The following is a 12,191-nucleotide window of genomic DNA, read 5'->3' on the forward strand; positions in this document are numbered from 1 at the left end:
CCCATATTCCCATGATTGTTTATGCCTGTTGCAAATGTTGGTCTGTTGGACGGTAGGTATTGTCCGCACAATAACTACACAAGAACGGTTTGACTTTACACCATGAAACTTCTGCGGTAGGGTGCCCTTGACAGGTAGATGACTTATACTGTCCTTGGGGTCAAATGTCATGGTCAAAAATCTTATGAAAACTTCGACCGCAGTTCAAAGGTGCAAATGTTTTTCTTCATTCTCAAAAAAAACAACTTGTTCAATCATTGATAATCAATACATTTTTTCTTTAAAAAACACCTTTATTCAATCTTGTTAACTGGCGACTTTTAGAATGTTTGATGCCAAAAATATCAACGCAAATTAACTTATTTTACATGGACATTATTGAAACTTCTGAACCCTGTACTAAGAAAAAAAAAACATATTAAAAAATATATATAAATATTATAAAAAGAAGATGAAATGTTAGAAATAAAAATTGTTCTACGAAAAGAATTCAATTTATAGAAATAATAAGAAAGGATAACGAACTTAGAGATAATTTTAAACTGGCATCTTCTGATTTTAAAGTCTGATTTTGCATTTTTTACCAAAGACCATCAAAATTATTGTTGTCTTATTTTCCGTCTTAATGTGTTACCTTCTATAATTATAATAATAATAATTAGTGTAAGTTTTGAAAAAAGGCGCGTCCAAAATTATTAACGTCATCAACATAGATCTGCGCTAGCGTCAATGGAAAAACGTTAACGACGCCGTCATCATCGTGGCAACAGGGAAGTGTTGGATCATGATACTAATATATAATCCACTATTCTAGATGTACTTATAACAAAACAGAGCACACTTCATGTGGGCTACTATATGTCCTCAACGACTGGAAGCGTGACAGATGGCGCATCCAAGCGGACCCTCCGTGAAGGGACCAGCATGTTTGACAATTCTTGTATGTCTATTTTTATTATTAGTGATGAAATTGTAAACAAATACAACAGCGCTGTTTCTTAAAGCGTTTAAATTTAAATGCGTCTACGCGAACATTAAAGACACATTTTCCAGTGTGTCCGTTTATATTTTTACGATATTTGGACTAATTAAATTATATATTTTTGTAAGTTTAAAATGGAATGCATATAGGCGTATGTTAAATACACAATTTCCAATGAGCTCGTTTATATTTTTACACTATTACCCAATATCCTGCTACATATATTCTATAGATGATTTCAAATAATTACGTAGGTAAAATCAAAAGATCTACGAAACTTATTTTTATATCATTTATTGAAACAGCGTAACAGTACCGATCCCGGGATCAGTGCGGAAGGAGACACATATGCTACTTTGAGAGATATTTCGGAGACTACCCGCAAGCAGAACATGTGCAAAGAATTTAACATGACTGCAAGAGTGATGAGTGATTTTCGGAGAGAAAATAGAAAACTGCCAAATGAAATTAAGTCAATACCAATGGTCTTGTGTGAAAATAAAGGGCAACTGTTGCAACGCAAAGGAAATCAAAACACGGTGTCAAGGTTCATTGAAGTAAAACCCTACGATACTGAAAACAGAAAAGTAAGACAAGAACTTTTTACATCCAGAAAAGACGACAGGACAATTATGTACGATGTTCTTCCAGTTGCGGCGGAACTTCCGCTCGAAACGGTGACTCAACACAGACAAGTTGCAGTAGACAATGGCATTTATGAAATGTGCCAGGTAGGATTACAAGAAATGCATCATTCATTTGTTCTGATCGGAACTGAAAGGAAACGTCTCATCAATACTCTGGACAAAATAAAAGAAGTTATCTTGCCCGATTTTGACCAAGTCTGCGCATTTCTGACGATGTATCATGTCAGGGCTCTAGATGTATACACGGCAGGTATACGACTGTTTGATAATTTAAGAACAAATGTTAAAAGATGTATAAAGGTTCACACATACATTACTATGACATACACGTACCGTATGAGGGATGGATCTGTTGGAAAAATAGGCGAGGTGACAAATCGGATGAGAAGAGATTTGGATAACATGAACAAAGATAATTGCACCGACAGCGAAGAACGGCTGTACCGCAACTGCATGCATCAGTTCTTTCAGTACCTTTTAGGCATAATGGATTTCGTGAAAAGCATTAGCGACCTGAAGAGCTTCGTCGAAAGGATGGCAGAAGTTTTTGAGCAAAATTACCAGAAAGGACAAAGACAAATGAATGACCTGGCCATGGTTGAACGGGAAAGGCAACATGTTCTACAAATGTACATTGAGTTACAGACAGAACACAACTGGGATTTTCAGGTCGCTTTGGATATAGAAGACGAAAATATCAAACGGCAGGCAAAAAGAGACATTTGTGTAGAGAATATAAAAGAAGAGAGAATAGAACGAGAGATTGAGAGGCATAAGCAGTATGAGAATGAAAAAGAGGAAGCGGCCAAGCAGATGAAATATCGAGTTACACTAGATAATTGGCTATCAAATGTAAAGATTTTAAATCCAGGCCCACTGCTTCCTCCTCGTAATAAAAAGCTTCCGAACGACATGCATTTGCACGCTTCACACAAGAAAGACTGTCTTGGTGGCAATATCAGTTCTTTAAGGACGGTTGAAAAAATCCAAACCGCTGATATTATGGAGCAGAAGAAACAAAGGTCTGAACCCCAAAAAATAACACGACTTATAGAAAGCATGGGTTTGAAAAAGAAAGTGTGTATGGATCGAGCATGTAGAGCTGGTGAGTCAGTGCACGATGTTTGTCATGCTATCTCAGAGAGGACCAGAAGAATGGGCGACTCATTAGTTCGGAAGAAGAATAAAGTGACAAAAACAAGCTTTGGAGCAAGAAATGGAACAATCAGTAATGCGTTTTTGACTATGCGTATTGGCATTTGGAAACTTTTTTCAATGTTTATTCCGCCGGACAATCTGAGACAAACTATGGAGAGCAGGATCGAATCTTTCTTTCATACATTTTGTCTAAGACCAAAGGATGTATCAAACTTCTCCAGGGAATATAACGGCTTATTGACAAAACTGACGTTAGAAAGAGATGCGTGCTATCATAGTTTGCGAAGCTGGGTTAAAAATGACAAAACACTTAACAGAAAACAGCGGCAACAAGAGCTGAGAAATTTAAGTAAATTCAAAAGGAATATGAAAAGCAAAGTAACACGCAACAATGAAACAATTCAGATAAAACAAGTGCCATGTGCAATAGATTTGCATGAATACAAGGAAAGCGAATCGATGAAACACAAGACACTTGTCCGAAAGCTCATGCCACCAAGAAAGAACAGAAAGAAAAGCGACAGGGAGATTTTTTCAGAGGAGAGGCATGAACTACATGAAACATTTAAAGTGAAAAAAAAGGAGTTGAAACAGAGGAATAAAAGAAAACAAGAGGAATATAAAAAACAGAGAAGACAAGCACTAATTCAGAAGAAGCGGGCAAGAAAAACTATGAGGAAAAAGCACAGAAAAATAAAAAAACAAATGAAAAAGGAAGGCATTGAACGGCGGATATTAAATACCACTGAAAGTATGCAAGAGATCGACGAAAGGAAACAAAAGATTCAATACTTAAAACTTGCTGAAATTGAAAAAAGGCAGACTGACTTAATAAAAGAGTACAAAAATTGCAGACAAGCGAGACATCTTGAGGGACAACGCCTTTTAGAAGCAGAAATTGAAATGGCAGAAAGAAGAATCGTGTTTGAAAACCAGTGTCACAAACACAGGTTAAAGCAAGTACCTAGAACTGGGGCAATACACGAGGATGAACGAAGTCAGTCAAGGGAAAAACACACGTACTATAAAGTGTTCTCGAAGCCTTTGAACATGGCGTACAGCATATACGAAGTCAACCTGAAAGGGCAAAGACAGACGATGTTTCTGAAACGAATGATCGATAGAAACAACATTGACATTGATATAATCGGAGATCACTTCATGAACACTGTACAAAAAATACAAGAGAGATTTCAAAGACTTGTTGAAAAAGAAACGGAAAAGATCAATGCACAAATTGAGCTACGCGTTCCACCAATGAATGGAATAAAAATATCAAATTTTATTCAAAAAATGAAAAAAAGTTCAGCGCATATAGAAAGAATCTGTGCACAAGAAGAAACTCTATTAGAACATAAAACAAAAGCGTTGAAGGAAAATATAAAAATGAAATTAATCCATATTAGCAGGCTTGAAATGAAGTTATCAAACCAAGACGACAAAAATATTGAACAATCGAAACTAATCATGGCATTTGAAGAAGCAAACAATGAACACTTGGCACAACTGAAAAACAAGTTACAAGAAATCACGAAGACTAAAATTATGCATTCCAATTGGCTGATAGAGGAAATACGAAATGCAGACCAGTGCTTCATCAGAGAATCTCGGAAGATTAACGACACCGCGAATAAAACAGTATGGAATTTGATGACAGACTTCCTAAACAATGAAAAAATTAAACTTGCGAAATTTAACACAGCCTGCAAACTAGAGCAGGAATGCTTGGACAGGATCCGTAAGGAACAAACTGAGTGTCATTTATCTGGATACAGGTCACAACTTAGAAAGTGGAATCTGCTGCCATTGTACAAACAACTGATTCACGATCGCGGTTACGTGAAACAGAAACTAATAAAAGTGACTGCCGATGAGATAAATGGTGTTCTGACTAGACGTTCAGCAGAGCTGAAGGCTCTCCGAAAAGGTTATTACAAACGATATTTCGCTGAGAAGGATGACAGTGGTTTGAAGGGTTCGCAGATTGGGAAACCTTGTGAGTTGTATCTACAAATGTCGAGAATAAATGAAGGGAACCCAAAGTCAAAGCCCAGAGTTTCTGACATCATCCATTGTGGACTTGTAGAGCGATTTCTCAAAGGTAAACCTTGGAGTGAGCATACGGTCAAGGTTCAACTATTCCAGGAGAACATGAATACATTAGAAAATGAGGCGTCTGGTACCTCTATGCCATTTCCGGTACCACGGGCAGTATTGAAAGACGGAAAAGGAACACACTGTGTGTCAGACAGTCTTGAAAATACTGTACCTACAGAAACTGAAGACGTGAAGCAATTGCGAGAAGATCTGAACTATACAATTGTAACAGACAATATAACTCCAACTCCAAAATATACGATTATAAAAGCCAGTGAAAATACATTTATCAACGAAGGAAACAAAGACGGTTCTACTTTGGTGGGTGACAGTGCAAATGTGGTCGATGCAAGTTCAAAGGTTGAGCAAATATCGAAGAGCATAAAGGGTTTAAAACATTTCTTGACGAAAAATATTGAAGGAATGCTGCGAATTGGTACACTACGCAAAAGGAAAACTATGTCATCTTCTATTGATCGAGAGAAGAAAGATCAGAAAACATTAAGGCAACCCGAGTCAAATCAAAACATAGCAGAAGTCCAAATAAAAGATTGGCAAGAGAAAAACACGTTAGTGGGTCGCTTCAAAATTTTATTTAATCGGAGCAAAAATACAAAGGAAAGGCGAACTAATAATGGACAAATTGGAAATAATATTGAAGTTGAAGACGTCAAAGATAGCAGCGTATCTGAGATAAAAACAAATTTCCAGGATATGGAAGCAAAACAGTATCGTTCAGATCATCGTGAAAGAGTAAGAGACCACGATGACGAAGGGTCTGAATTTGGAGAAGCGTGTGAGGTACAAGCGGGTGGTACAAAGGTCAGCGATGGTAGTAAGGGCCAGTTGGTAGAGGCTGGACTCTTTGAAAAGACGTCAGGCAAGTCGATGAAAAAGACTTGCTAGCATTGTGCATATCTGTAGATACATGTACAAGGACAGGAACTTTAATTAATATCGACATTTATATATGCAAACTTTTATTGTATAATATGTATCACACTATATGTTAGTTTAAATACAAAATAAAATATTGCTTCTATTTATGTTTCGACAAAATTGAATAAGTTTCTCAACAATATCGCGTTCAGCCATGAATATATTACATTTAGAAGTGCATTACTTTAACATTAACTATTTATTGGTCAATGCTGTAACCGATATATAAGCGGGGAAATGGGGAACATATAGCGCACTTGACATGTTCGTCCTTTCGCAATGCCGTGTCCGCTCGTAAATGCCGTGTCCGATCGATATACAAAATAAATTGCTACAGATGTTCACCACATTAGTCTTACGAACAGGCAACAGCGCCGCTTACTTTCAATGCCAATATCACATTTAGCGGTCACATAATAACCATTTTCGTTGCTTTATATAACTCTTCTGTCGAAGACGATATTCAAATAACCTGGCTCAAGTATGGCCCAAGTTGAGTGATGTGTGCGTTAAGTGCATGTCCCAGCTATTTCTTTAGATATATTCACACTTATAATAATTTTGAATTTGCTGATGAAAGGATTTCTACTTGGCACACATGTTTACCACATCTGACCGACGTGCAAAATGCCATGTTACAGCTACATTCCTTCAAGGTGGCCATATTGTTTTCCCCTTTAAAAGAATGTGTGACATTATGTATCGGTAAGAAGTGTTGATGTTTCCGCCTGCAACCAACATAACTGTAAGTTAAATCCAACGACTTAAAATGTATTTTTTAATACGTGCTTTTCATTCAAATGTGTACCATGGCGAGGAGCAGGCATCGTATCCTTTTTGTTCCTCTTTTCGCCAGCAATGATTGGTTTGTGTGTAAACTTGTCATTTTAAAATACGAATACACATGGTCTAATGGTCGTATACGAACTATTTTTCAGTATTTTTCAAAATTGATGGCAAACGTGAGACGCCAATTGCCTGTGATTTCAAAATGGGTGTAAGACCTTCTCATTAAACTATTTAGTAAACAAAAAAGTGCTCAGTCAAATTAATCAATACCAAGTTTGCAATTGAAATGAATGACAATCATTAATTACTTGTGCAAGTGAAAGTCCGAGCCAATAACGAGCAAAAATGCAGCAATGTGAGAAAACGGCATATGGTGGTGAATGTAAACGTTGGATGATATGAAAATTGCCCGATACTCAAGGTATCCGGGTAAACTGTCATATCACGTCATTACCATTAGGAGTACCGCAATGCATTGTATAAAGGTTCTCATTTGCTTCAACCAATACTGATTTTGATTTTAGCCAGCATTATTTTAACAAAGCTTGTCAATTTGAACTAAACATTGCATGTCGACAAAAATCATGTCCAATGATCGAATTACAAAAACCTTTTAACCTTTTTCGAAACCCAACTTAGCAATAGGTTTTCTTTTTTGTTAATGTTGGAGGGGTAAAAAGGATGGTTGATTTGTAAATATTGGATTATCTCGATAAACCATTTAATTAACAAAAAAATAATTGCTTTTCAATTAAATCAATATTAACCTATAAGTGAGACCCTGTACGTCACAGCCAATACTGAATGACATCTCCAATTGTGAAAGTGCATTTAAAATTCTTAATGAGAAATGACATTTAGTTTCTAAAACGAAGCTGAATGAGAAAACGGCATATGGTGATGAATATAAAGTAATTTATTATAAACGTTAATTAATATGAGTCTCGTCCGATTTTTTTTTTAATTTCCGAGCAAAGCAAAAAAAAAGAACAAGTAAGATATATAGTAACAATTAGTTAAACGCAATGCCATGTTTAAAGATTTTCATTTTCTTGAGCCTGACTGGATTAACGCTTGAAGCATCAACAAAAATAAAATTCTACAAACCACAGAATAGAACATCTATATCAGGAGAACTACAGGCGGAATACACTGTCAATTCTGGCATGGAGTGTTTGTCGCTCTGTTCAGAGCCACATGGCAGCACGTGCGATGTGGCGCGGTTTCGGGAAGATTTGGGGGCATGTGAACTGATGCAATCGATGGAAACAGGGGATCGTACTTGGATCTTGTCCGACTCCAGTTGGAAAATAGTGATGCGGAAGGTATATATCAAATCATCAAAATGGTTGAACACCTCTTTAAAACCATCAGCATCATACTAGTATAATAATCATCATCAATCCTGTATTATTGCATCGTATCTCGAGGAATCTAAACTGTTGCTCCGGCATCATTTTCAATGGCAGGCAGTGTTTGTAAATTAAAAATAAGTTATTAAATATTTATTATAAAGTTTCAGTTTTATATTTCATTGCATTGAAGTCGCATGCTCGGGTTTAATCACCCGGTGAGTTTTAACTTATTTTTCACTGACCCTCACCACTTCCAGTATTTTAAAATATGTGTATTGTTTGTTTGTCTTGTAGCACTGTCTCTTGTTTGCCTTGATGTTTATGTTCTGGGTCTTGGTAAAATTGCAAGCTTCTAGACTTGTCCCTATAGCTACGTTTCATTGTTTTATTGGTAACAAATTGGAATGTATATCAATAAAAATAATGACCTGTCAGCACATGTGACTGACGATTTGAGTCCTGCAAATGTTTCTTAAATTTCGAAAACTAATTGTAACGGATAGTTAATTTATGTCCACAGAGCCCCGGGTGCCCGTCCGGCTGGCTGAATGCGCGGACATCCTGTTATCTCCTGAACCACTCCAAGTTGGCGTGGCCAGAGGCCCAGGCGAGCTGCCACGACCAGGAAGCGTACCTGGCGTCCATCGGCGATGAGCAAGAAAAGGACCTGGCCATAAGCCTGCAGGCGGCGCACTCCATACCTTACCTGTTCTTAGGCGGTTCTTGGGACGGCAATGCATGGCACTGGGACAGCGGGGAACCTTTCGTCTATACAGCCTGGATGAGCGGGGAGCCGGGCGGACAGCAGTACTTGAAGACCACCACCGGCGGCTGGAAGGACGTGAAAAGCTTCAACTTGTTCCCCTCGCTGTGCGAGAAGCAGCTTACCTACGACTAGCTTCTGTACCAATGGCTACACTATATGTTTTTCACTTTCACTTATTACCGTAGAAATAAAACAAAATAATGGCTGTTTCATACCAGTTATTATAGACACGTGTTTATGACGATGATAAACTTGTTAATTTCAACAAAAAATCCAGATATACACCAGATCGCATCAGAAAAAAACTGATGTGATGACTTCAAAAATCAAAAGAGAAAATGGAACTCATTATACAGTTTTGTGCCTCAACTGATACCTGTCATTCTCTAAAGTAAAACGTAGCTAATGACAACTCGCTATTGTTGTTTTTGTGGGGAAGGGGGTTCGATCGTAGAGGGGCATAACGCAACAGTTATTATTGCCAGGGTTATGGGTATTGTCTCTGTCGCCCTGTGTACCAAGTTTAATTTGAAATTATTGACACAGTTATCGAGATACGGCCATGTGTTAAGGTGTTGCACAACTGTGGAGATGAACAATGTTATTAGATAACATCGACTTTTTTTGGCAAAACAGATGTCCATTTATGTCTGATAGTCACATTAATATACCCAGATAGCATTCTATATGGGACCCATAATAGCTAACAGGTTGTAGTAAATGGTAGAAAATATCAGGCGGCGTAGGCTGGACTCGGCTGATGGAAGAACGGCGAGGGTTGGACGTCAGGCGAATTCATGAAGACGACTCTCTAAAATATTCGGGAAATACGCCTTTGAAACATTAAATTGCATGTATACGAGGTACATGTATACATTCACACGAGTAATGTATGTTCTGTTTAAATGAATAGTACAGTTTTTCTACTTTTTAATGTTTGCTTGCAAATAAATAATATTTTTAACCACAGAAAGTTCAGCCATGTATACATTACCTATAGACGTGCATGAAACACTGCACATATATCAATGATTCCATTAATGTTTACGTTTCTCGAACCATTTCGGAAAGCATATCGTTGCCGCTTTCTACGGACTTCCGTCCGTCGCATATTGAAGTCAGATTAACGTGACAGTTTCACACGCACGCACGCACGCTCTCTCTCACTCTCTCTCTCTCTCTCTCTGAGACAGACAAATTCAGAAAGTGATCGATGTTCATTGCCATTTTCTTCCATATTTTGACACCATCAACATCGTTTCAACAATTTGCCTTGTTTGTTCTTTCATTTTAGGCAGCATTGTTTTTTAAACAAAGCTTCTCATTTTGCGATAAACATTACATGGCCAATAATGGAATAACAAAAACCCTTTCAACATTTTTTGAAACCCAACTAAGCAATAGGTTTCCTTTGTTTTTGTTTTTTAGGAGCGGTGAAAAGGATTGTTGTTTGGTGAATATTAGATTGTCTCGATAAACCATTTAATCAACAACAAAAAAAACATTGCTTTTCAATTATGTGTCAATTAAATCAATACTAACCTATTAGTGAGAATGGATAATTGTGACCATTGAGTCACAGCCACCACTGAATTGCATCTGCAATTGTGTAGGTGCATTTAAAATTCTTAATTACAAGTAGCATTTAGTTTCCAAAATATAGCTGTATGAGAAAACGGCATATGGTGACGAATATTGAGTTATTTATAATGAACGCTTATTGATATGAAGCTCATCCGAATTTTTAAATTCCCGAGCGTAGCCAAAAACAAGTTAGATAGTTAAGTAGTTAACAACTGATTGAACGCAATGCCATGTTTAAAGATTCTCATTTTCTTGAGCCTGACTGGATTAACGCTTGAAGCATCAACAAAAATAAAATTCTACAAACCACAGAATATAACATCTATATCAGGAGAACTACAGGCGGAATACACTGTAGATTCTATGATGGAGTGTTTGTCGCTCTGTTTAAAGCCCCATGGCAGCACGTGCGATGTGGCGCGGTTTCGGAAAGATTTGGGGGCATGTGAACTGATGCAATCGATGGAAACAGGGGATCGTACTTGGACTTTGTCCGACTTCAGTTGGAAAATAGTGATGCGGAAGGTATATATCAAATCATCATCATCATCATCATCATCATCATCATCATCATTATTATTATTATTATTATTATTAATATTAATATTATTATTATTATTATTATTATTATTATTATTATTAATGAGAAATAATAAAAACAATATCGCATTTTACAAAAACTGAAAAATTTTGTACTGAAAAATTTTTGTACTGTATTTTTGATATTTTTTCATAAATCTGATTTTGCGTCATTATAGAAATTAAATGAAGGTACACATATAAATATTTTGATGGGCGCGTCTATGCGTGTGATTATAGTTGAAGATCAGGGGCACATATGGTCACATAACCCGAAACATTTGTGCAGTATGCAAGAATAATTCGTTTTGTATATGTCTGGTCTGTATCGATTTAGGTATTTTCATTAGGTATGCCCGTATAATTAGAAATAAGCTTCATTTATTACGGACTTTGCTGTACTAACAGATCACCGAGTGCCCTTCCGGCTGGCTGAAGGAGCGCACATCGTGTTACTTGCTGAACCAGACCGGGATGACGTGGCCAGAGGCACAGGCGAGCTGCCAAAGCCAGGGGGCGTACCTAGCGTCCATTGGGGACGAGCAAGAGAAGGACCTGGCCGCCACCCTACAGGCGGCGCACTCCATATCGTACCTGTTCCTAGGCGGCTCGTGGGACGGTGAGGCTTGGCACTGGGACAGCGGGGAACCGTTTGTCTACACAGCATGGCGGAGCGGCGAGCCGGGCGGACAGCCGTACTTGATGAGCACAACCAGCGGCTGGGGAGACGTTAAAAGCTTCAACTCGTTTCCTTCGCTTTGCGAGAAGTAACTTACTTACGTGCAAGACCGTATTTCATTTCAACGAGTAACACAAAAAGCAATATTTTCACGAGTTGAAGTAAAATTTTCTTTGATCATGTTTTGACTTACAATATGTATTTCTTGTTTGCTTGATTTAAGAGAAATGTTAATTTCATTGGCTATAATTGGTAAAAGGGTGATAAACTTACTTTCGTGACAACACTTTTCAAATATCAGCAGTGACAATAACACAAAATTTTATCGAAAACACACACAAGATTTCAAAAGAGTTCTTTTGTACTATTTTCTTTACTTTTTTATATTTTTTTTCATACAAATAATAAAAACAAATTGTCGTTACGTAAATGTACTTTCTGTCAAATGCACATTTATGATAGTACCTATCTTATTTTACATTCAAGTAAATTATATATATATGTCTCCAAAGCGATGCATAACTGCATTATTCCAACGAGAATACCCAACATACACCAGATAACGTAATTGTGTTTTCCATGCAGAAAACTAAGAAAGTACTTGTACATGAATATA

At 37.2% G+C, this 12,191-nt stretch overlaps 1 protein-coding gene across 1 annotated transcript; it reads left to right on the forward strand.

The window, feature by feature from the left end:
- The first annotated feature begins 10,327 nt into the window (after positions 1-10,327).
- Positions 10,328-11,847, forward strand: LOC128207417 (snaclec subunit B-like). Its single transcript, XM_052910311.1, has 2 exons — positions 10,328-10,842; positions 11,305-11,847. The coding sequence occupies exons 1-2, from the start codon at positions 10,543-10,545 to the stop codon at positions 11,665-11,667; spliced, it is 663 nt and encodes a 220-aa protein (XP_052766271.1). The 5' UTR covers positions 10,328-10,542; the 3' UTR covers positions 11,668-11,847.
- Positions 11,848-12,191: the final 344 nt, after the last annotated feature.

The sequence above is a fragment of the Mya arenaria genome, chromosome 11 (genome assembly GCF_026914265.1).
Source record: "Mya arenaria isolate MELC-2E11 chromosome 11, ASM2691426v1".
In the NCBI taxonomy this organism is placed as follows: Eukaryota; Metazoa; Mollusca; class Bivalvia; order Myida; family Myidae; genus Mya; species Mya arenaria.

What these genes read in the sequence shown, in the direction of transcription:
- LOC128207417 (XM_052910311.1), top strand. Translation starts at nt 10,543, where the DNA reads ATGCCATGTTTAAAGATTCTCATTTTCTTGAGCCTGACTGGATTAACG. An exon ending in GGAAAATAGTGATGCGGAAG is followed by an intron (nt 10,843 to 11,304) that starts GTATATATCAAA and finishes CTGTACTAACAG; the next exon opens with ATCACCGAGTGCCCTTCCGG.